This window comes from Dipodomys spectabilis, unplaced genomic scaffold (assembly GCF_019054845.1).
Source record: "Dipodomys spectabilis isolate Male_0828 unplaced genomic scaffold, ASM1905484v1 ptg000001l, whole genome shotgun sequence".
NCBI classification, from domain to species: domain Eukaryota; kingdom Metazoa; phylum Chordata; class Mammalia; order Rodentia; family Heteromyidae; genus Dipodomys; species Dipodomys spectabilis.
Genome location: NW_024870678.1, coordinates 34,936,627 through 34,963,234, shown reverse-complemented (window position 1 = coordinate 34,963,234; position 26,608 = coordinate 34,936,627). Strand labels below are relative to the sequence as shown.

The window sequence follows — 26,608 nt, the reverse complement described above, 5'->3', positions numbered from 1 at the left end:
CGACAACCTCTAGTAATTACCTTACAGTTAATCAGCGATTTTTATCCCCCAAGAATCAAGCTACACTTGACACTGAAGAAAACTTAGGAAGGATTTTATGATATAATTCAATGGTACATACAGAACTTGTCTACGCTGCATAAGATCCTAGGCTCCAACGCCAGTATCATCAAAACAAATACCCAAGCAGAACTGTTATCTAATTTCTCACAAAATCTTTTTAAACAAAATTTCAGACTTCATAGTGCTTCTCTACTTTTAACAGCCTTTCTACAGAGTAATTCTTAAAACAGCAATAACAGGACCATAACCAAAGGACTTAAGGCTTTCATACAGTACATTTAATTTTCTAGTTTTAGCTGCATAACACCTGGTAGAAAAGTTTTTCATACATAGTATTTATTCCTTTTAACTGTCACTATACATATGCAGAGTCTGTTGTAGTCTTATTTTGACAGGAATAGGCCAAAAAGTGTGTGAGAAGGAATCTTAAAGGAAAAGTTAAAATCTGTATCAAAAAGGTGGTCAGTTTTTAAAAGAAATCCAAGTTACAGGACACCAGTAACCTTTTTCAAAAAACAAAAAGCAAACAAACAAAAAAAAACTACGCTATTTCAACATGTGTGCAATGAACACCCCAGATAGCAAATTGAAAAGAAATGCTTATGGAGTTTATGCATTTCTAAAGACTTTGTTTCTTTTTACCTGGTCTGGTGTTTTCACCAGAGGAAATCTGATGTTCTATAAGATGAGGTACTTTGTCTTCAGGCTCTGCTTGTTTAGTTGGAGGATTAAAAACATTTCCAGCTGGTAGAGCGGAAGGAGCTAGACTGCCGGCAACAGAACCACCTGGCAGAACAAGGCTACCAAAGCCAACATCTTTCACAGTTTCTGGGGCCATGGACAATGGTGGTTGCACTAAAGCTGTTTGAAAGGGAGGAAAATGTATTTCAGATTGAATCAGCCGATCGATTCATGTCTAAGTTTGCTGGCAGTTTGAGAGCTTTCCTTAACAGCATCTCTGTATTACAGGCACTACTCTAATAAACTAATGCTCAAAATGACTTGTCATCATGAAAAGACAACATTACATATTTACAAAGTTTTACTTTCTAAAAATGGAAAACCAACTCTTTTTAAAACCATTTTTTTCACCAGAAATGGTCAATAAAATAAAAACTAGTAGTGAAGAAGCAAATTCTAGAAATAAAAAAATTATTCTCTCAAGGAAGTCAGGTAACTATCTCTACATATAAAGAAACAATTAGCACACACTGAAAAATAAGTATCAAAATCTCCTAGGAACGATCACATCTAGGGTCACATTCATTGCATTTTTGTCCGGTGAAATTAGAAACTGATCAGAACAGGCAAGGTAGACTACAAATATAAAGCAATATGCACTCTGTCTTAAAGAATTTATAAAATCCCTAAGTACATACATAGCCCCCCCTCTCTTAGATTTTTTTCTTTCTTTTTAAAGCAGAACTAGTAGAATAAATCTCTAGCTATATCACAACACAGTATGTCCTGTGTGGAGAGTTAAGAGAGTCCTGCATCGAGTCCTGCTTTTTCCTCACATTCACTGCCAGTATCACCTGGACAGGCTTAGCACAGAACAGAACTAGGAAGGGGGGAGCCACCTGTGATCACAAACAGGAAGCACCAGATTTAAAGGAGCAGTGCATCATCAAATCCTTCTCTGTAGCTGAGCACAGGTTTCCCAAAGTTAATAATAAAGCAGGAATAACCAAAAGGCAGGCTCTAGCACTAGCCTATGAGAATAATGAATTCAGATTTTGAATACTTTGTCTAATTTTCAGAAATAATACTTCAAAATTAACAAACAATAAAAAAGGAAGGATTCCAAAGCTACCTAAACATTGAGAGGAAAGCATTTAAGAATACATGGAAAATGGATTCAATTTTAAAAAGTTAAGATCTCTATTTATTATACATACTCTTTATAATAAGGGCCTTTGGGGGTCTAATTTTTGAAGTAGGCTCGCCCAAATTACTGAAGGTTTGTTCAGAAGCCTGAAGAATTACTGTAGATAAAAAGTAGAATAGAAGGGAAAAATGAATAAAAGGGTGTGTTTAACATTTGTGAAATGTCCAACAACAGGAAAAAGGAAACAGGAATTAGAAAGTTAGTATGTCTGTAAATATTTACATTTGAGACTTGCATTCCTTTTGAAGTATTTATTCTAATAAGAAAATATAGATGTAAAACCAGGTAGGGGGAGATACACATTCCATGGAAATGTTTTTTAAAAAAAAAGTTGTGTATGAAGGTGCCACAACTACAAGGCGAAATGAGTTCAGGGGACCCTGGGTAACAGCAGTTTGGTTATACATAGTGAATATGTAGAGGATAGGGAACAGTCGAGAAACCTAGTTTCATCCTGAAGTCTTGAAATGGACTGCGATTGTATATGTAAGTATATAGTACAGGAGAATGAAAATAACTGCGTTTTTTTAGCAGGAAAAGAGGCAGCTGTAGTTATAAGTCCTACAAATTGTATTTGTTCAATAGGTTAGAGTCCTATTACTTTTTTCTTTTCAAGGTATGTATTTTCTAGCTTTGGTCACTGAAAACTTATAGGGCCAAATGAAATCCCAAGAAAAAACTAAAAATCTGGTATCAGAAAGTGGTCTTTCAACTGTGTATGGGGGGAGGGGGGGGGGGGGAATGTTAATCCCATTTAGAGAAATGGCTGATTCTTAGACCCAGCAGAAAGACAGTGTCAACTGGAGACCTAATGGGCAAAAATACTACAATGCCCTTAAAAAAAAACTAATTATAACACAAATGTAGGTATTGCAAAAGCATGGACAAAACAGTCAAAGATCTCCCAATGCCCAAAGATGAAACAATTAGAAACTTAAAAGTAACAATGAATGACTGGGAGTTAAAAATCTATTCATACAGCACACACAAGAAAAAGGAGAAGAAGGAGGAGAAGGAGAAAGAGGAGGAGTAAGAAAAAGGAAGAAGAAGGAGGAAGGAAGGATGAGGCAGGGAATGGAAGAGAGGAAATTAGAAGAATCACTCTTTCCCTTTCAATCACTGGAAACTGCTAGCATCACCCACAGAACTAATTCACCATCGAAAAATAGCAAATAAAGCAAAGGTTTAGCATCTAACTCGGCTTTCCTATTCAGAACTTCAACATAACTACCATTAACTGATAAGAGATCATTTTTCTTTACCAAGCATTTTTTTTAAAACAAAAAATGTAAAAGGAACTATTGAAAGACAGCCCTCTGCTATTAATGACAAACTGACTTAGGGACCAATGATCACTGGATAAAGCCATTATCTAAAAATCAAAGAGAAACGCTAGAAACAAGCAAGTTCCTGCTAGAATGCTCTGGTCCATCTTAACAACACTAATGTGATGCAAGCCCCCAGGAGTATATTCTCTCCAACATCAACTCTGGATGTGGGTAACATGGCATGTCACTGTGGGTTCATCAGTTGTGACTAGGTACCTCTCTGGGATGGGCGATGATAACCGGGAAAGATGGGCAGGTGGGAAATTTCTGTACTTGCCGTTCAACTTTACTGAGTGTCTACTGGCTCTGAAGCCTATTTTCTTTTTTTAATGGAACAGAAAAAACACTGCATAGCTCCTGATGTAATGAAATACTAAGTTTTGGGCATTTTGCTCATCATGAAGAATTATGAAAAGCAAAGGAGGATTGAAGGATACCCCTAGATGAAGACATTTATAATAAACAGGGCAAAATAAAGCAAAAATATGATGAGAAGACACTCTGAATTTGCACCGAAATAAGTCAATTATAAAATGATATGCTTCAAGACAACAGCAAACATAAATTAAAAACTATCATGATATTTAACTTTCAAAACTCACCTAAAAAATGCATTTGTTTAAAAACATTCATAATTTTAAAAACTAACCATAGCCACAGGAATGAGAGCCAACATAACAATACCACTGAAAGAAAGAGAAATCTGTCAGTAGAAAACTCACATGTTGGTACTACTGGAGGGATTGCAGGGGGTGGTACCACAGGTGGAGGGACTGGAGGTGGCATGAAACCTACATGGAAACAAGAATAGCAGAAATAAGACAGCACAAGAAAAAAAATGACTGGTTTTAGATCAAGATCTTAACAACTGTAAAATTCTACACTGCTCTTTTTGAGTTGGGAGTGGGGGGCGGGGGAGGGCACAGGGTGTTGTCTAGTTATGCTGTCCAGGTTCAATTCCTGGACTGAACTAGTGGATTCTTCTGCCTTAGTTTCCTGAGGAGCTGTGTAATATGTGAAATCATGTATTCTTTTTTTTGACAGTCTTGGGGCTTGAACCCAGGGCATGGGCACTGTCCTTGAGCTTCTCTTACTCAAGGCTAATACTGGACCACTTGAGCCACAGTACCACTTCTGGCCTTTTCTATTTATGTGGTACTGAGGAATTGAACTCAGGGCTTCATGCATGCTAGGCAAGCACTCTACAACTATGCCACATTCCCAGCCTACACATTCTTAAAATAGCCTTTTACTTCATGTCCTTATATTTGTGCTTATACTTTCCATTAAAAAAATGGAATACTGCCTTATTTGAGCCCTACTAAGCTAGATAAAACAAAGATTCTGATCTTAAGTACATTTTATTTGTTTATTCACTCAAGTCCTGGAATATGCTGTATTGCTGCTCTAAAATCAAAGGCTAATACAAGCCAGGTAATTTGTTTAAGTCAGGACAAGAGCTGTTTAGCGTGAGTGAAGTCCTGAGTTCAAAACCCAGTACCAAAAGATACAACCTCTGCCTGGAGCTTAATCATATTACATGTAATTATGTCATCTGTCAAACATGCTACTTTGATATACATGCTGTTTACTCTCTATATCAAATAACTTTTCAGAGGCTTAGATGACACTCTTATGTTTTCAGTACTAGAGTAAGTTTATCTGAATACTGGCAGATGATGACAGATCAAATGACCAAACTATAAACCTGGCTCTTTGCATTTTAAACACAGCTACTACTATAGTCCATTACACAGAGATTAAAAATAAAATTTAAAGATGTAATTTTTTTTTTTTTTGGGAGGGGTCAGTTGTGGGGCTTGAACTCTGGGCCTGGGCGCTGTGCCTGTGCTCTTCAGTTCAAGGCAAGCGCTCTACCGCTTGAGCCACAGTGCCACAGCGCCACTTCCAGTTTTCTAGTGGTTTATTGGAGATAAGAGTCTCATGGACTTTCCTGCCTGGGCTGGCTTTGAACCGTGATTCTCAGATCTCAGCTTCCCGAGTAGCTAGGATTATAGGCGTGAGCCGCCAGCGCCTGCCTTAAAGATGTAATTTTTAAAGAAATGAATGGCATATACTATTATTGTTCTAAATCTGAACTTAGCTGTTCCTTGAATAATAGTGGTTTGTCTTGAAACACTGAAATAAAGTATGTCACTGTAAGTAAAAAAAAAAAAAAAAGACAATGACAAAATCACTTTTTAACGTCAAAATTTTAACAAAAATATTAAATATAAAAAATTAAACTAGCCAGGGACCAGTGGCTTACACCTGTAAGCCTAGCTACTAGGGAGGCTGAGATCTGAGGACATGGTTCAAAGCCAGCTCAGGCAGGAAAGTCTGTGAGATTCTTATCTCCAATTAAAAAATACCAGAAAACTGGAAGTAGCACTGTGGCTCAAGTAGCAGAGCACTGGCCTTGAGCTGAAGAGCTCAGGGAGAGCGCCCAGGCCCAGAGTTCAAGCTCCATGACTGAAAAAAAAAAAATTAAAAAATTAAACTATGAAAAAGACAAAATTCTTAGTAACATCTTTCAAGTTCAAATTATGTGTAATATGGTAATTTAAAATTTTTTTGTGGGCTGGGAAGGTGGCTCGGTGGTAGAGTGCTTGCCTTGCATGTGTGAGGCCCTGGGTTCAATTCCTCAGCACCACATAAGCAAAAAGAAAAAAGCCGGAAGTGGCACTGTGGCTCAAGTGGTAGAGCACTAGCCTTGAGCTGAAGAGCTGAGAGACAGCGCCCAGGCCCACAACCAAAAACAAAAAAACAAAATTTTTTTGTTACCCCAACAAATAAATTACAACTGCTCTCAGGTGATGAATTTATTGTTCCACCTCCCAATTGTTGGGACTACAGGCAAGAACCACCATTTGTTGCATACTTCAGATTTTTGTTGAGTTTTTAGGAACTTGGCTATTCAATGGTAAAGAATTAAATTCCAGAAAGCAAAGTACTCTTTTTAATATCCTAACAATCTGGAGGCTAAAAAACTTTCTGAATTTTGAGAATTAGATCATTTAATCCCTGTACCTCTCCCCTTCATTCTTCGAACTTCTCACAGTGTGATATAAACGCACTAGTTCTAATTATATAAGCCATTATGTACAGTTCAAGATTACGATGTGTGTCATTTAACTCAGTTTTAACCTGGAAACACTGATTCAGGGAACTTTTATCAACAATTATTATTAGCATATAAACTTTGGATCATGTATAAGGATTTTGGGGGTTTCCTTCTCCTAGCCACTTGAATGCTGAAAATAAGTTAGTGATGAGGCTCCATGGTCCCTCCCTCTCAGATCTGGGGGAAACAAAAACTGTTGACTGCATCTAGCAATTTGTGCTCAAACAAACCCTGAAGGCTGTCTTGATGTGTGCTAAATAGGCGAGAGAAGCATAGCTGTATGGCACTGAGACATGGAGAAAGAACAGTTTAGAGACACTGTCAATGGAATTTGAATAATGAGATGAAAATTACTTACCAGGAGGTGGCTGTGAAGGGTTAAAGCTTGCTCGCAGAAAAGGAGGCGGAGGGATAGGACTGAATCCAGGAGGGGGCACAGGCATTGACACAGGAAACGTTGGTGGGACTAAACTAACTGTCGGCACTGCAGGTGCTACTGGAATCTTTGTAGGTAGAAAAAAAGGTCTATTAATTGGCTTCTTCACCTGCAATGATTACGTCCTGTCATGACTAAGATGCAGTGTGTATGAAGTTAAGCTCTTGCTTCAACACCTTATACATTCATGATTCAGACCCACGCAATATTATTCAACAATTTACTTAAGAGATTGTGAGGACTTTTTTGTTTTCAGATGCACTGTAATCAGCATCTAGTTGAATATGGAATATCAAGCTCAATTTTCCACAGCCATCTCTCACTAAGTTTAGTAATACCTGTGTATGTTTTATCCCCACAGAACAATGGCAGTAAAAGCTTTGAGATAGCTTAACTTTCCCACATAATTTCCAGTTTCGGCATAAGCATCTCTTACTCATCCTAGGAACTTAAGCCCAAGTAATCATCTGTAGCACAGCTTTATCTCTCTTCCTCAATGTCACATATTATCAACTATCTAACAAGATCTTACCTTGCTACCTAAAAGGCAGATACTTCAAACTTAACATGTATTAGACAAATAAATTCCCATGTTTTCCCCCAAGTTATTTACTATTCTCAGATAACGGGAGCTCAATCCTTTCAATGTCTCAGACCACAAATGTGGTCCCTGCCTTATTTTCACAACTCCAAACAAATCTGAACGACCAATGGTACTTCCAGAACGCGTCTAGTGTGCAGCATTTCAGGTTACTTGCATGGCAAGCAGTCTTGTTAGTCAGTCTCCCAGACTGCTGTCATTTTGGCTGGACAGCTACTATGATCAGATCTCACTACAGCCTATTTTCCAAACAGTAGCCAGTGTAATTTTTTACAGGTGCCAGATCAGGTAATATCATTCCTCTGATTAAAATCTCCCATGGCTCACTTCATGAGGAACAAACCCAAACAAAGCCCATTGGAGAGGTTTCTCTTCAACCTTCTCATTGGCTTTATTCCTGCAACTTCTATGCTCTCATCTTCCTGGAGCACACCAACTGTGCTCCCAGCAAGGGCCTTCTCCCTGGCACTCCCTCAAGCGGGAAGGCTCCTCCTTAGATATCAACGTGGTTTCTTCTGTAGCACCTTTAAGTTGTTGCTCAAATGCTGCCTTCTTAATAATGCAATGACCTATTCTGACCATTGTTTTAAAAATTCTAAGCACCTGTCAGCCACTCCTCAGTGTTACATAGGATTTCATACTCTCAATTTACGTTCCTGTCTCATCTACTAGAAATGGGAATCCTGTCAGGGCAGGGACTTGGTTTCCACTGATGTATCTCTAACTCCTAAGGTTCCTAGAACAGTACAGGCCTCATGACTGCACTCAATAAACATCTAATAAACACTTAAATATGAATGAAACCATTTCTAAAAATAATTTCTTTCAAATTTTTTTTGTAGGTTGTGGGGCTTGAACTCTGTGCCTGAGTGCTGTCCCTCAGCTCTTCAGCTCAAGGCTAGTGCTCCTACCACTTGAGCTACAGCACCACTTCTGATTTCCTGGTGGTTTTATTGGAGATAAGAGTTTCATGGACTTTCCTGCCCAGGCTGGCTTTGAACCATGATCCTCAGACCTCAGCCTCCTGAGTAGCTAGGATTACAGGGTGAGCCACCGGCACCCGGCTTAAAAATGTTTCGAGAAAGCTCACTGATACAACTTACTGTTTTATCAATTTGATTTTTCAGAAAAACAAATCTAAACAAAACTATCATCAAAACAGAGATCATTTATTTAGCACAATATTATAACTAACAAAACCTTTTTGTTAGAGCTGGTACTGGGGCTCAAACTTAGCTTTTTTGCTCAAAGCTAATGCTCTACCACCTGAGCCACAGCTCCTGCCTGAGCTGGCTTTGATACACAAGCCTCAGATCTCAGCCTCCTGAATAGGATTACAGGCGTGAGCCACCAGCACCCAGCAAGTAGAACTTTTTTAAAAGAAAAATCATTTGCCTAACACTCCTGGACAAGAACTCGTTCGAGTTTGGACATTTTCCTCCAAGTTCTACACAGGAGTCAAGCAGAAATGTAAAACAACACATTTGCAAAGCCCCCCATCACTGACCTGCAACATGGCAACCGGTGGAGGGAAAACCTCTGCCTGCGTTGTGACCACAGTCTCTTTTTCAACTGGAGTTGGACTCTGTGTGGTCTGGACAGTCTCTTTAACTGGCTCTGAACTTTTCACCGTTTCCCACTCTAAACAAAATATTTGAAATTGATTTCATTTGGACAAATATACCTTTTCAATTTTTCCTATGTATACATGTATCTATTTCACACCTAAATCCTTCATCTACCACAAAAATCTTGCCCAAAATTTTATTTAAGGTACATACTAAGGAGTCCTAAAGAAGACACCTAAGAAACAAACCCAAGATCTTAAAATGTTTAGTCTAAAGAACACTTGGAAGAGGCATAATGGGAAACACATCTCAAAGGCTTTCTGATACAAAGGCCAACATAATTATTACATGGGAGACAAAAAAGAAAGTATGAACCCAATACATAAATGTCCTCCTGAAGTACATCTCCGCAAATCAGAGAGGATCTAATACATCTTCCAAGTAACACCAGGGAGGCTGCCCCATGAACCTTGGCTTCATCTCCTACGAATCCTGCTCATGCTGTTTGAACTACACCGACCTCTGCATTCTGAATACAGACTGTGCACTTTCTGTTCCCTCTGAATAGAAGGATCTTTCCCCAGATGGCAGGCACCCCTCCACATACCACTTTCTCCAACAGATTCTGTCCATTGAAAACACTACAATACCTAGACATCCGTGCAGTGTGTGTCCCTTTCTGCTCTTCTCCTCATCTTATCAACACAGAAATCCCATTTAGCTCTTTATCTATTTCTTTCACTAGAACATAAGGTATTTTCTATATTAGGTATTACTGGCTTTGTGGGCCATGTCCTGTTGAACAGATGGTGTTACAAAAAGAAAGTCACACAAAACAGGTCAATAAATGAGTGTGGCTATTTCAACCACACTCTTTTTGCAGGACAGGATACTGGCAGGATTAGGCCTATGACTATGATTTGTCAACCTCTGTGCTCCTCAAGAGTAATTATTTTTGCTTTCTGTCCCTCTGCCATAATTCCAGTTCCTGAAATTAGGCCTGACACACCAAGAACTAAAATGTTTTTTGGGGGGTGTAGTGATAAGACTGGAACAGAACTCACAGCCTCATTCAAACTAAGCACATGCTCTGCTATTAAGCTATATACCCAGCCCAAACACAACATAAAATGTTTGAAATTTTCCTTATTAGACTGAAAACTAAAATACTCTGAAATTAATGATGAGGGCTAAGATGTAAAGAAATAAGGTATATATCACATTTCAGTTCTTTCCAGGAATCAATTATATTTTCTGTCTATAACTGATGACCAATCACCTTTCACATGTATGAGAATCTTTAAAAATGAGACAGATTTTAAAGAACAAGTCTGATAATCATCAGGCTATGGGTGTGGTGAGGGCTGTTATTACTGACTCAGCCCAGGCGTCTGCCATTCAGCTCCATGTGCCGACTCTGTTCCTGCTGTCTTCAACACGGACTACTTAAGACTCTTAAGTTCCTCAAGTGCTCAATTCCCACATAAGCGCAAGGAGTAAATAACATAATAATAAGATGTATGGAGGCTCAATAAGCCTCCATAGTTCTACTTCTAGAAAGCATTCAGGAAAAAGTTACATTTACAGACTTCTAATTTATATCCTTTTTAAAGATATATTTTGACACCTATGAAATAGAACATGTTAAACACAGGAGTAATAAACATGGAGTTGAATACAAAAAATAAACACAGCTGACACTAACTTTCAAGTCATAGTTAGCAAAGTAATGAGATGACTTTAGTGTTCTTACCAGTATTTACAGTTTCCTGATCAATCATGCCTCCTTCTGCAAAACCGTCCAAGTCATCCACTTTAACTTTTTCCCATGGTATATATGTAACTCCAAGATCTACATCCCAAAACTGTTTGTATTCAGTTTTTACACCTTTGTTTAGAGCCCAAGCAATCTATTGGGAAGAGGGAAGAAAGCAAAACTCAAATTTATACTGTAACAATCATGTAAAAAGTTCAAAATTATATTCAAACAAGTCAAAACAAACTTAGTTTTGCTTTTGGAATTGTTTCATGTCTTCATTAAAGACATTATAAGATGAAACTTGTGTGACCACTTGTTAATTCTAAATGATACATGTACAAAAACATTCCAAATTTAGTTTGTTTTATTTTTTGTGGGTTTTTTAAGTGTGTGTGTGGAGCTTGAACTCAGGGTCTGGGCACTGTACCTGAGCATTTTTGCTCAAGGCTAGTTGTTTATCACTTTGAGCCATAGCTTCACTTCCAGCTTACTGGTGGTTAATTGGAGGTAAGAGTCTCAGAGACTTTTCCTGCCTAGGCTGGCTTCAAATCATAATCCTTAGATCTCAGCCTCTTAAGAATCTAGGATTACAGGCATAAACCTCTAAGCTAGCTAGCTAGCCCAGCTAGCTCCAAATCTCGATTTATGACAGGTATCAATGGCTCATGCATGTAATCCTTACTAGATATAAAGAGGTTGATATCTGAGCACTATGGTTTGAAGTCATCCCAGGCAGACGAGGCCTTAAGAATCTTAGCCAAACAAGAGAATGAGGCGCTGCCTTCAAGTTCCAGTAGTGGCAACCCAGGAAGGGGGATTTACACGAGCAATACTCAGGACAGCTGTGACAATCGTAAAACCCTGTATACCAGGAAAAATGAGATAAGCAACGCTTAAGTTTACACAAAGCAACTGTGAGAGAGATTTTCTTTGACATGAAAAAACAGAGATGGGGATGTACTAAGTTCCTCAAATTTTGTTCAAAGTTTAAACCAATGGAATAAACTCCATTAAAGAGCAAAAATGAAATTGTGCATCGACCATGGGAAGTAACAGAAAATAATTTATGTTCAAGTAAGAGGAAAAATACAGCTTTTAAATTAGTCTCCTCACAAAGCCTGACTTCTGTGAAAAAAGACGTACAAAAGAAGTAACTAACATTAATAGGAAATGTAGTTAGAAGTCTGGGGAGGAGAAAGTAAATAAAAGACTAATGTGTAAATATGAAAAAATTCTACTAATAAAATGGTTTTATACCAGTGTGATTTCTGGAACAATTTGATTAAAGTTTTGGCTACTGGGATTATTAAACTTATATCTGATTCTGTAAGTCAATAATCCTGAAGTTTCTGATAAAGTTTGTCCAAAATGCTAAAAAAAAAAAAAAAAAAGATGAGGCTCAGGTTACAACTCAGTGGTATAGCATGTGCTCAGCATGCTCAATCAGTTCCCAGCACCAAAAAAAAAGGAAAAATCTAATAATCCAATAAAATAAGAGCATGTGACCATTTCCTACGAAAACTATAGACTTTAATGTAAGAGACATTCAAACATTGGCCACTTGAACAATGCAACGCTCCCCACCCCCTCCCCCCCCGCCCCGCATAATCTTACCTTAATGACCTTGGAACCAATTTTATAGGACCCTGAACTCAGTTTCTGAAGAGCTCGAAAAGCATCTTGCCGATGAACCATACATACATAAGCGCAGCCCCTGGGAGGAATCATCTATTTAAAAAAATATTTTTTTTTAGAAACGGCATAAGGTTGGAAACTCATTCTAGCATTTTGTGGTTTTAGAAAAACGGTAAGTTTTGACTACAGACTGTTTCAATTCAGTTTTGGCAAACTATGGAACATATTTCCCCTTTCTTCATTTATACACGAATTAAGACTTGATTTTAATTTGACTCCACCCTAAGCCATGATTTATACAAATCTTGATTACCAAACATAAAAAATTTCTTGAATACTGAAGAACAATAAAAACAAAAGAATGTATGGTCCATATACAAAACACCACCAAGTACAAGAGAAGTAATATTGTATATTTTATGGCAAATAACTTATTCCTAGCAGTATTTTCAATTTTTTCCAAATGATGAGCTGAGTAGTGTGTGGAAGGTTTTTGTTTTAGGGAAATATCATAGCTTCAATGTAAAATATATAGTTGACAATATGATAAAGATAAATGTTTTATAAAAATTTACTTGTTCAAGTGTTTATGCATAAAGGTTTTAACATGAACAGGAAAATATTCTCAGTGCAAGGATATCTGAAAGCTTATTTACGAAGCATTTGAGTCATTCTATAAACTACCAGATCATCCAATTATCCTGAATGAATTAATTCAGAAAACTGTACAGTTTTGTTTTTGAGAAATTCAAAAGGCAGTCTTAGGGAATGGGTTATGTATCACATAACTTCTGACTTCTTGGAATTTGCCACTGTGCTGTGGCTCAAAATCCCCTGTGGACTCAGCTACTTTGATAGAATTTAAAGGTACCAGCTACTAGTTTAAAGGTAGGGGAAAATCCGAATCTGAAAACATTCCAAAAGGTTCTAACATGACGAACTATGAATGATGATTTCTGAAAGTTGGCTATGCTCAGACAAGTAAAAATTTAAAATCCCAAGCTGAAGTTCCCAATTAATTATCTCTTGTTTATCTGTGTAATCAAGCAAGTCAGTGTCCTCACTGTAAAATGGCAATATCTGATTTACTTAACCAGCTTCTTAGAGGATCCAATGAGATCACACACACTTGGAAAAATTCCAAATGGTCAAATGCAATTCAAATGAAGAGTGCTCTGACTAAGGTAAAAAAGCCACGTTTGGTCACATACAGAGTATTAGGAATTCAGACTGAAAAAGAAAACTGTTTTTAGGTAATTTGTAATAAAAGGTCCAACATACGTAAAAGTGCAACTGTACTAATAAAATCAGAAGTTGAAATGAGTTACAAAGTCTAATCAAAGGACCAAAATTTACATAATAGAAGAGAGACAGAAGGGATAAAAGCAACTAAAATGGCTAATTAAGGTGTCTAACTTCCAAAAAAAAAAAAAAACAGGTCCCTGAAAGAAATATCTAAAGGAGATGGGCTGGTGCACAAAGAGTGAAAAAAATCAAGTGGAAGAAACAGTTATGCTCAAGTTAGGTGCAATTCCCTGGCCATGTTGCTTTTCTTCATCAATACTTTGCTTCATTTCATAAGAAAGCAAAAGGAGGGAGAAGGAGAACGAGAGCAAAGAGAACAAAAAATCTTACATGAGAAACTGGGGTCCCAGGCTCACTCTGTCTCCACTACTACTAAAGTACTTACGTGTAGGTTACTACAATTCAGTGCAAATCATTTCCTTATTTTTTTTTTTTTAAGAAATTTAACCACCACAGGTTAAGTCTGCTGCTAACTCAAGCAGTTGATGTTTTTATGGATTCAAGTACTATATGTCTACAAATCTGGTATCAATATTTTGTAAAAATTCCACTAAAAAGGAAAGACAACTTAGGGAGATAAGCAGGTTCAGAGTAAACACAAAAATGATCAAAGTAAACAATTCTTGTAGAGATGCTCATTATAAAGCTAGATGCTACAGGCTTAACTAGGAATTGAAGTGATTACAAGTGAAAATTACCTATTTTTTTAACCTTAAATTCCTTTTAAGTGATACTTACATTAATAGATTCAATTTGTCCAAACTCTTCAAAAAGGTTAGTTAAATCTTGTTGTGTTGCCTTCTTGTCCACCTGACCAACCCAGAGAGTAGTACTACATACTGTCAAGAAATAAGAGACAAACAACCTAAGTCACAGACAGGGTCTCTTCTTTCAAGAAGCTCAAAATAAAACAATTCTAGCAAAAGGTACTACTGCAGATAACAGATACTTGTTAAGGGATACATAAGAGTCATACGTAAGAGTCAACCTCTACCACATCTTTTGTTCTTGCGCTCTGCAACCCAGGGTGGTCCACCTGAGAATGCTGGGGTGGGGTGTGCCCCACTGGGAATGGAGGGTGCCTACTGTCAAACTAAAACGTCTCCATCTTGTAACCAATCACCACTGTGTACTGATATTTTCAGGAATTACTTGCTTCTTGATTCCAATTACATAATGTGACCAACCAACCATCCAGTTGTGTCTGTCATCTTCTTGACTCTTTTGTCAATGGAGTTAAACAGACCCCCGCCTTGAATGGGAACTTTCCATCAACTTTACCAACCTCCTCCACCTGCAGCCATCAGCAGCCCCATTCCCAGTGATGATGACATAAAACTGTGCACCTCTGCCTTCAAAAACATTACCTCCCCCAAACAGGAACTCTTCACTGATGATAAGAGTGCTATCTAACTTCCCTGTATTACTTCATCACCCTGATAACCAGTTGTGGAAAAAAAAAATTGTGAGCCTGACTCCTTAGCAACAAGGAGAGAGGACATCACCACTCCTTGGGTTAGGACAAAAACCGAGCAGACCACCGCCTGGTGCTCCTGCCTAGCTGTGAGGAGAGTAGCAGAGCACTCTTCAGCACAGAAGAAAAATGCCTCAATGAAACCTCCTGTCTCTCTCCTGTGTCTGTTTATTTTCTGACAGTGGAGGGTGGCTGTATGTCTATACCATCTAGGAGCATGAAGGGTGGTAGGCCCCCTTCGTACTCTAAGGGATGAGGACAGGGATGGGGTTTGAGACTGGGAAATGAAGTCCCCAACACGATTCTGAAACACAACGAAGTTTCAAAATCACTCTCAATGCAAGACTACCTGTGAACCTTTTAAAACACCTTTCAGTGTAGGTGCTCCCCAATCAAGATAAATTTGAAAATTATACTACCTCCTATGTCACCTTTAGGGAAATAAGACTGTGCAGATACTAGAGGAGATGAGTGAATTAGAACACTTCCATTTGTTATCATCAAAGACTTGAAGATATGTGAGTATTGAAAGCCTCTTCTTTTTAATTAACAAATACTGACCATGAGATCCTGGTAAACCCTTAGCAGCTATGCTGTTCATGTTTTCTTGAAAAACTCCCCTTATAGAAGAAGTACTTTAAAATTTCAGGCAACACTTTTGTATCAATGTAATGTACTATATTTGGATTTATGACAATGTCATAATTTTCAAAAAATTCCCAGCATTCTGATCTTGACAGAGCAAGCCTACAGCAGGCTTTAGGGATAATTTAACTTGACAATGAAGTATAGTCCTTGGAAAGATCCCTACCAGATGTCTCTACTCTAGCTGGTCAGAACTCAAACATCTTCCAGACCTGTGTAAGCTTTAGGAATCATTTATATAATGCACAGTCTCTTGTAAGTGATCTTTTCCTGCTAGCTGTGTTTTGTTTCATGCAATCTACTCTGTACACATGTAATATTCAACACGTCTCAATTTACCTCAAGATCCTTGATTTTTTTTAAAAATAACTTAAGATTCTGACCAACACACCATCTAATGAAGCTGCTTTACAAGTTCCACAGGTTTGGATTTAAATGGCTTGAAAGGCAGGGAGATTACTCAATTTACCAAAAAGCCCTAGATAAATTTCTGAAGCTCTTTGACTACTTCCTTACTCATTTCCCTGCCATACATTTTCCAGCTACCATCACCTCCCCTTAACACTATTTCACAATCCCTATGTCTTTCACTGTTATTGCTCTATACTTTTATTTTTCTTCTAAGAAACAATAATTATTTATCTCCATCCATACAGAGGGATCAGGGATCACCTGATTCCTGGAGTGTTACTTTGATGCTTTACAACCCCTGGACTGTTCATGAAAACTTTCTGTCTCCCCTTTTCATGTTAGTATGAAGGCTTGAATTCAGGGCATTTAGATCTTGCTCAGCTTTATTGCTCATGGTTGGTACTCTACCACTTAAATCATAATTCCAATTCATCATTTGGCTAGTTAATTAGAAGTGGACTTAATTGGAGTCTTTTCTGCCCAGAGCTGGCTTCAAACCACAATCTTCTGATCTTAGCCTGAGTAACTGTGATTACAGGCATGACCATGAACACCCAGATAAACTTTGTTCTTAAATACATGTGAAAGAATAATAGTGGGCAATAGTTCCTCACAAAATGAAACAAGTGTTGAGAGAATAGTGACCACAGTACACTACTACTGCTCAGAGAGAAGAGGTAAACTAAGGAAGATTTGGCCTTCTCTGGATTTGCTATATGCTTAGATAAAAAACGAGTAAGTCTTGGATTTCAAAAGCAGAGTGACTACATTTAGCAAAAATTAACTGTATTTCAAAACAAAAGAAAGGATTCTGAACATTCTCAACAAAAGTGAAAATTATTTGAGGTGCTGGATATGTCTGATCATCACACATATGTGAATGGAAGTATCAGATTATACTCCCAATAAAATAGTAAGTGCTAAAAATAGATTCACTGGTCAATAAACACATAGTGACAACAACAAAATGAAGAACTAAATAAAAGAGTTTCCACATAAAAATTCTACCTAATATTAGCAAATAAAGCTAATAGTAATGAGTGTCCTAGTGGCAATCCCGTGAAGAAGTTTAATAGAGGTTTCATGGCCACAGGCTGGATATTATTCATCAGCCAACATTAAAATAGTTGCATCTAGTCCTTTACCATAAAGGACCACAGAACCTTTAGAAGTTAGAAATACAAGTACTATTAACACTAGCTCTCAATACCAGGTAAGATTCTGGAAAGATAACCATGGCCAACTCAAATTGCCAAAACTTACTAAGCAGATGGCTGTTGCCTTTGATTTTAGGCCTGGGTTTCCAAGATGCTCTAGCAGCGTAAATTACACCAATTATTCACTTTTCTCGCAGACAGAAGGAATTTATTGAGACCTTCAGAAATAGGTAAAATGACCAATGTTTAGCTCTTGGCAAAAAAAAAAAAAATTACAATTGTTACATATTATGTACTTCTATATCTGTAGTATGTTAGCTCACCTTAGAAATCGAAGCTCATTAAGAATGGCCAGAATTTGGAGAGACGTAAACTTACTTTGTTGTACTTAACACAAACACCCTCCCTGCTCTCCTAGTTTACCACAAAACAAACCCATAATAATATCAGCTGTTTTAATTATATATAATAGACTAACATACAAAGACTGAAAAGGTTTGTGCAACAGGAACTGCTCCTCTACTACTAAGCCATAATTTATCATTTGTATAAAAAATTATAGTAAAATTGGGCTGAGAATGTAGCTCAGGTACAGAGTACCTGAGTTCAGTTTCCAGCACTGAGAAAACAAAGTATATACTCTGTATGGTAATTACTCCTACCCCTCACTGTTCACCACTGGTTAGCAAAGTCAAGGTGTCATGCTACAGATATCAACTTGGTGTGTGTCAGGATCATTAGCAGTCATTTTCTAATCTGCATTAAAAAAAAAATTCAACTCTCAATGACCTTAGCATTTGAGTATAATCTGTCTTCCTTTCACTTCTCAAATAAATTACAAAATTTTGGGATGACATTACTTATATAGCAGGCCCCTTCTTAATTCTTAAGCCTCATTAAATTTGGTTTAGAGATTTTGTACCAGGAAACTAGTTTGTAATACTTGTGTGTTACTCACCACTTAATGTTTTAGATCTAATTGGAGGTAATCCCTTTTTCTGCCGTTCTTTTTCTCTTTCTCTGGCTCTCCTTTCACTTGAGTAGGAACGTGATGACTTCCTCTTCCTTTCTCTGGAGCGGGAGCGCGATCGCTTTCTGTGCTTACGCTTTCGAGAACCAGATCGTGACCTGGACCTTCGTTTTCTTGGTGATCTAAAACAAAACAAAACCATAACTATAAAACTTCACTTGTACTGACAGCATTAACCTTTCTGTCGAATCTTCACATTTTAAGTGAGGAGTGGGGAAGAAAGACTGTCTTATATTTAGCTGTCTCTTAGGATGTTTTATTGGATCATCCATTATCAAACATGCATTTTGACTAAATTTTTGTCCTATGGAGGTTCACAGTGACCACAAATATTTGTCTAGTGATTCTGAATCTAGGTGATTATTCACAAGAGAGGAAGAGAAGGGCTAGATTCAAGAAAGGCCTTCACTGATTCTTAAGACTCTTCTGATCACTGTCCAACAGGAATTTAGAACTATACTTAGGACAAAAATAGTACATTCTTGCCAGCCCAGACAGGGAAATCCATGAGATTCTTCATCTCCAACTAACCACCAGAAAACTGGAAGTGGAGCTGTGGCTCAAAGTGACAGAACACTAGCCTTGAGCAGAAAAGCTCAGGGACAGTGCCAGGCTCTAAGTTCAAGCCCCATGATTTACCAAAACAACAAACAAACAAACAACAAACCAGACTGTTTCCAACAGTGCATGAGACGATTACATAGTTACGCTTCATAGTTTTGAAGGGTCTAAAATTTTCTGGTTCTTAAATTTACAATAGGTGATACTAAAACAGTTCAACGTTTACCGTGCAGACTTCCAGACTATTCCTACAAAAGTGTGGACTATGAAATGTTTTAGTTTTTGTTTTTCGGGTTTTTGGTCAGCTGTGGGGCCTGAACTCCAGGCTTGGGCGCTGTCCCTCAGCTCTTCAGCTCAAGGCTAGCACTCTACCACTTGAGCCACAGCACCACTTCTGGCTTTTTCTGTTTATGTGGTGCTGATGAATGGAACCCAGGGCCTCTGCATGTAAGGCAAGCACTCTACCACTGACCCAATTTCCCAGCCCTGGAGTATGAAATGTTAAAAGGGGATGATGGTAATTTTTGTAGGGGTTTTGGGGCCATTTTTTATAGCATTATGAGATAAAATGGAATGCAAAAAATACAGCTGATGTAACTGTATACAGTCAGGGGCATTTATACTCCTACTAGCTGACATTTTAGCATCAACAAAAATCCAGTGTAATCCAATCCAGCTATTACTCCAATATGTGGCAGACAGACATGTTAATGAGCTTCTCTTGTTTCCAATTTACAATTACTTTATTCTTAGGATAGTAAATATTATTTCAAGAAACGCATTTTTCATTTTGATAGAAACAAATAAAGCCAACATAGCAACTGTTAAATATGAATGTAGAACCTTGAGCGAGATCTTGAGTGAGTTCTTGATCTTGAGCGAACAGCTACTTTCTTAGCTTCTTGTTCAAAGATCTCCTCTTCCACTGCATCTTGCCCTTCATCTATATCCATATCCTTGAAAGTCAAAAGAAAGGCAAACAAACCGTGCTTAGATAGTTACATCTTGACTATTCTGCCCATTTGAGGGGTGGGGTATAGTACTGAGGTTTGAACTCACATTCTGGCTCATGCTCAGCTTGCTTACTTAGTGCTATCCACTTGAGCCATACTACAGCCAGCAATGTTGCATTAATATTCAATAGGTAAAACAGGGTGTAGAGTTTAAGGAAAAATATATTCAGACATTACCATTAAACAATATTTCCTTAAATAATTTTAGAAATTTATAACTCACAAAAACACTTGTACCTGTTGCTGAATATCTATGGAATCATCCAAATTTGCTTCAGGTTCAAGGAAATGTTGCTGGCTGCTTCCTTGTGATGGTGATGCCGAATGCTCTGACCCAAATGTTCCTTCTTGACTATCCTGGGGAGTTGCCTATTGGAAACAAAAATAGTACACAACAATTTCATTACAAATGAAAATTTAAATATGGTAAACATACAATTAAAATGCTAAATTATAAAGTAATCAATCTAAAATCACAGTTTTACAGAAATTAAACTTTACTTAAAAAGCAAGAGAAAACCAAAGAAGGTAATGTAATTTTTGAGTAGAATGAAAATGGAAAGTACAAACTACAGAGGTTTAGACAAAGGGTTATACAATGAATGATGCTAATGGCAGTAAATTATATGAATCTAGAATTTCACCAGTAAGTAGCACTGACAAAATAGTAAAAATGAAATATTTGCAGTAAAAAAGTATAATAAAATATAAATACATATATGTAAATTGCAATAAAATTTTATGTAGCAAAACCATTCTTACCTTCCTTCTACTTTATTAAGATAACAGTAAAAAGTACTTATAGACATATAAAACACTTCAAAAGTTCTAAGAAAAGTTAAGTAAAAAGACCTAATTATAGAAACAAATAAATGTATGCTTCTCTCTGGCACAAGAATTACCATAAGTTGATACAATGATAATATAATGCTTATTTGATGCTTGCCACTAGTATTTTTTTTGAAACTTAAAAAGAGAGATCAGGTTATTATTAGGGAAAATGATTTGGTAGAAAAAGTGTAAGACAGGATGTGTGGATATCCAGGACCGACACACAGCAGTTCCTGGTGGTACAGACTAAATAATACTATGGTAACAGTCACAACTGTGTTCACAAACAATCTGCTTAACTCTGAGTTTCAATCTAAAAGGAATCGAAGTGCCTATCTGTAGTTGAGAACTGCAAAAGCAATGAAGAAAACAGCAACACAAGAAAACATTCTATCAAAAGCAGAAAATGTACATGACCAGTGTTAGTTTAGGGAGAGGAAAAACGGTTCTAATGAGATTTAAGACTTTACAGGACTAAAGAAACCACAGGAGGGTAAACACTATCAATGAACTTAGTCCTATTGTAGAAAGGTCCAACTGGACCTTAAGACTTTAGTTCTAGTCTTTTCTAGTCTTAGAAACTACTAATATCAAAAACCAAGAAACAGACTTGGTCAGATATATTTAAGTTGCATCATCTCAATAAATAAATAAATAAACCAAACCCCAGTGGGGAATTTCAAACACACATTCAGCAGCAGTACAATATACTAAAAGTGTCAAGAGTTCTTTTATGTAGTGTTCTAGCCTGAGGAAGCTCTAAATTAAATAGCCTTAGTATATGTGATTTTCTTTTTGTTTTTGGATGCCCATCATGGGGCTTGGAACTCAGGTCCTGAGTGCTGCCCCTGAGATTTTTTTGCTTAAGGCTAGCACTCTACCAACTTGAACTATAGCTCCACTTTTGGCTTTTTTTGCTGGTTAACTGGATATACAAGTCTCCTAGACTTTCCTGCCTGGGCTGGCTTCAAACTGCCATCTTCAGCTCTTAGCCTCTTGAGAAAAAGCGAGATGTAGTGCTGTGACTCAAGTATTAAGAGTCCCAGCCTTGAGCTTAACCCACAGGACTGGCAAAACAAAACTAAACTAAACTAAAGCAAAACAAAAAACACAACAAAACAGAATTTAATAAAGTGAAATGTTATTGTTTAGTTTCAATAAATTCATTACCAAAAATACTGTATTATATTTCAAGATAAAAAATCATTTTTGTAGTCTGCTGTTATTCTTCTTTCAATAGTTGAAAATTCAGATTTTTAACTTTCAGCCTATAATGGCAAAAGAAAGAAAACTGACAGGAAATCCACTACACAGTAATTTTATTTTTGCCTGCCCTGGGACTGGAACTCAGAGCCTGGGCCCTGTCTCTGAGCTTCTGCTCAAGGCTAGCACTTTACCATGTGAGCCACAGTGCCACTTCCAGCTTTTTCTGTGTATGTGGTACTGAGGAATCGAACCCAGGGCTTTATGCAAGCTAGGCAAGCATTCTACCACTAAGCCACATTCCCAACCCTATACTAATTTTAAAAAGCAGGAGAGGAATGCAAAGTAGTACAATCCAAATCTAATGATGATGATGATGATCTCTCCATTTTTTGCATTAGATGTTTAGTCTATGCTTAAACTTTTGAGTCTGAAGATAAGATAAAGGAGTCTTAATGCCTTCCTCATGTGAACTAAGTGTCAATTTTGCCTCACACATTTAACAAAGTTCTGTCAAATGGTAACAGCAATTACATTCTTTTAAACTAAAGAACAGTCTGTTTTGTGACTATCATCACTACACAATTGTCAGTGCCTGGAAAGACAAGAGAATGGTGAAGAGATACATCAGTCAAAAGTGTTTAGTGGTAATTCTGCAACTCCACCTCTACTTCCTGTTTTTGTCCTTTCTAGCCATTGTAGAAATCAATTTCCATAACATGGATTCCCTAAGTTGCCAGAACACATTCTGACTACAGAAAGTTATACAGCTCTTGAATAATACTAACCTTCCTAAGAATAAAGAGATAAAGATATATCACTATACAATAGGGAGTGAATAAAGTGGCTGATAAAAACTCTAAATAGATGAGAACATATTAAGCCCCCAAAACCAACAACCCCACAGAATTATTTTTCAGACCACAGAGACAATCCAAGACCACAGGATGGGCTACAGACCTTCTGAGGCTGCTGCTCCAGGAGCTGCTGTCTGAGATGTTCAATGTTTTGCTGTTGCAGCTGCTCTGCAATCTGATGAAAAATGGAATTGTTCACAGACTCTGAAACGTGAGAACTAAAAAGAAAAACACAAGTATTTTAACACATACTAAAGATAACAATGAAGATAACTACCTAATGAAAACAAAAAAATGCCAACTTAATACAGCATATTCTATTACGATGCCTTGCTTTCGAAATACTGACATTCAAAACAACACATCACATTAATACATTAAGAGTGAAATATACTCAACAGTGTTTGGACAGACAATGCTGTATGCTCTGTGGGAGATCTGATATTACTGTCTCTTACTAAATACATTTAGTAATTTTCATTGGAGCATTTTAAGCAAAATCTCAATAAAACACAAAAGTATTTATACACAACTCCTTTTCTATTTAATAACATAGAGGGGAAATGGGCTACCAATCAATACATGTACAATCTATAATTATAACTGACCTTACACTTTATGAAATTAACATGCTTCCCTTATAAAAGCATATGCATTATTAAGGATGTTAACAGAAGCAGACAGCATAGAAACAGTGATTTAACTATACTCTGGGAAATTCACACCTGGAGTGCACCTGGAATTCTGGGTGCCATAGGGTAAGACATGAACAAAAAAGAGGGCATCCCAAAAGGGGCAAGCAGGATGGTGAGAAGTCTTGGAACGGTGGGGAAAAGTGTACTTCATCTGGAGCAAATAAACCTATGGGGAAGAATGATACCTATCTTCAAATACTGAAAAGCTACGTCCCAAAAGATAATGGAGTAAATTTGTTCCCTTGCTTCAGAAAGCAGAGTTTCAATTCTTGTTTCAGAAGGATACATAAAGGAGACTCTTAGATTGTTTTAAGTCACTCATCTACACATCTTCAAATATCCCTTCCCACTTTGTTATCTAAAGTACTAGATTTTAATTGTGGTAAGGAAAATCTCTTTAATGAAAGGTATTTCACGCATTGTAGTGACATATCTTTATTGATGACCATAATTTATAAAGCTCATAGCCTGTCTGAAATAACTCCTAGAGGCTTCCTCCCTCATTCTTCTCCCACCTGCCATTTCCCATCTCCCACAGCCATCCTCCTACTCATCTTCCCATGTGTCCTCACAGAACCAAGGGCTCTGCAGACTACTGTTTCTTTCAATAAAGTGTCTAAGCCCAATTTTCCTTCTCCACAGTCTTACACACCCTGTCTGGGTCTCCCAGAGCTCCTATCCTCACACTGCAGATATTCTTACAACTAGCTACACTTACCAATGTTTATCAGTTTTCCTAGGAAACTTTGATATATCCCAACTATTTGCAAAGATCTGAGAAACAGTCCAAATAATCTAGGGAGGCAGTAAGAGAACAACGCTTGCATCTTCTGTAATGTTAAGAGTAACAACCCCAACTCAGGCCAAGCATACTTGTAGGTCAGAGGGAAACTACCCAATATGGATAAAACATGAACAGAAGAAAGAGTTGTCATAAAGAAAATAAAGAGAATTCTTACAGTTGAGGAGTTGGGATATCCTTTTTGGGTTCTTCGCTATGCTCAGAGTCTTCCCCAAAATCAAATCTATCCATCAACTTCTAGGGAATGGGAAAAAGAGACACATTAAGTTGCACTTCACACAAATACAAGTTACAAACGCTGGTTTGTCTGTAGCTTTAACTACTATGTTGTCAACAGAATACAGCATTTTAGAAGACCTTTAGTTTTTCTTAAAACACCTATACACATATAATATGCATTCTCCCTGAGAGTTCTGCTTTCTGCAGCTACACCTATCTAGCAAATGTAGTAGGAAAATACTCCTACACTCTCTTTCAAGAGATAACAAATGCATATTTTATATGTTGTTATAATTATTCTATTTGATTAGTTTTTTACTGGGCCTAATTTGTAAATCAGACTTCACTGTTACGTATGTATAATAAAATCAGTGTATGTCCCTATGCGTGTACACAGTGCCAATCCATACTGATGTTACTCTGGACTGTCAGCACCCACAGGATGTCCTACGATGTGGAGAAGACTTACTACTGCATCGCCTTATATAACAAAACAAATTCTGACACAGGAAATACAAACACCAAAAGTCCAGTTTTCCAGAAGTGAAGCCTACAGATTAAAATAACTAAGAGGTCTGCCCTTGGTAATATAGCTGATTAAAAAAAAAAAAAAACCTAAGATCATAATCAATGTATCCATTCCTACCAAGAGTCTCACCTTAAAGTGCTATCTCTTTTGAATATTCAGCACTAATAGAACAAATCAGGATTTGCTTTCCTATACAAATAATAGCAAAACTTTTAAAAAAAGATACCACTGCCAAAGTATAGTATTTCCATAATGAGCAAGCATACTTAAGATGTAGCATAATAAATTCAAAAGGATACTCAATTTTAAAAATAGTACCTTATGCCAGGCACTGGTGGCTCACGCCTATAAATCCTAGCTACTCAGGAGACTGAGATCTGAGGACTGCAGTTCAAAGCTGGCCCAGCCAGCAAAGTCCATGAGATTCTTCTTTTTTTTTTTTTTGCCAGTCATGGGGCCTGAACTCTGGGCCTGCGCGCTGTCCCTCAGCTCTTCAGCTCAAGGCTAGCGCTCTACCACTTGAGCCACGGCACCACTTCTGGCTTTTTTTTTTCTTTTTGCTTATGTGATGCTGAGGAATCGAACCCAGGGCCTCATGCATGCAAGGCAAACGCTCTACCACTGAGCCACCTTCCCAGCCCCCTACATTTCTTTTTAAACAGTTTTACCCCCTCCCTCATTTTCTCCCATTCTCCTTGACTCCCCCTGTCCCCCAAGCAAAAAGAAATTTTAAATTAATTTCTTTCAGAAGCTTGAGCCCTTTATAAAATGTAGAATGTCTTACACAAAAGCATACATTAGAAGAGTCCATGAACAGGTGGATGGCACACACCTACAATCTGAGCACTAGAAGGCTGAGGCAAATGGCTCAAGGCTAGCCTGAGGTAACATGATTCAAACACACTAAAATTAAAGTAAGTCTGTGAGCTGAGTACTGATGTCCACCTTGTAATCCCAGCACTGAGGAAGCAGAGGCAGGGGATCTCAAGTGGATAGCAAGTTCCAGGCTACACTGAGCAACGTAGCAAGATCTTGTCTCAAACAAAACAACAAAAATAGCTCATGACAAAATATAATTTATAGGATTAGAATCCCCATATTGCGAAACACTGAACATTTTCCATTGGTACCTTATTGAAAGAGACTCCTTGATCCAAGGGGGTCAGAGTGCTGGCCGCTGCAGCTGCAGCTGTAAGCTGTGCAGTGAGGGCCTGCAACTGAACCACAAGTCCCGCATCCAGTGCCTGCAGGATGGAGGGCTGAGGCTTCTGCTGCTGTATCTGTAAGGTCTGTATTAACTGCTGAAGCTGCAGAGGAAAAATGATTACAAAACAGGGTTGGGTTTTATTCCTAAGAGTACCTGTCTAAAAAATTTAGTAAATAAACTTACTCCTACTATGTACAGTCTTTTGTGATCATGAAAGTCTTTCTTGGTAAATTTATATAACGTAGTCCTTATTAGCTCTGTTCTTCT

General features: G+C 37.6%; 1 protein-coding gene across 5 annotated transcripts in view; it reads right to left on the bottom strand.

Annotated features, from left to right (window-relative positions):
* The window catches only part of Scaf8 (SR-related CTD associated factor 8), a 110,251-nt gene that overhangs the window by 40,168 nt on the left and 43,475 nt on the right, over positions 1–26,608 (bottom strand). For 2 of the 5 annotated variants that reach the window (XM_042674277.1, XM_042674355.1), the window contains exons 7-20: positions 26,265–26,441; positions 24,544–24,623; positions 22,993–23,107; positions 20,236–20,367; positions 19,829–19,941; positions 18,353–18,546; positions 14,446–14,546; positions 12,382–12,495; positions 10,762–10,918; positions 8,948–9,081; positions 6,762–6,906; positions 4,002–4,070; positions 1,962–2,048; positions 706–924 (exon numbers count right to left, since the gene is read on the bottom strand). In XM_042674277.1, coding sequence (XP_042530211.1) covers positions 706–924; positions 1,962–2,048; positions 4,002–4,070; positions 6,762–6,906; positions 8,948–9,081; positions 10,762–10,918; positions 12,382–12,495; positions 14,446–14,546; positions 18,353–18,546; positions 19,829–19,941; positions 20,236–20,367; positions 22,993–23,107; positions 24,544–24,623; positions 26,265–26,441 — 1,837 coding nt within the window. The remainder of the gene's footprint in view (positions 1–705; positions 925–1,961; positions 2,049–4,001; positions 4,071–6,761; positions 6,907–8,947; positions 9,082–10,761; positions 10,919–12,381; positions 12,496–14,445; positions 14,547–18,352; positions 18,547–19,828; positions 19,942–20,235; positions 20,368–22,992; positions 23,108–24,543; positions 24,624–26,264; positions 26,442–26,608) is intronic. The other 3 variants (XM_042674438.1, XM_042674513.1, XM_042674586.1) reach the window with 3 other exon arrangements.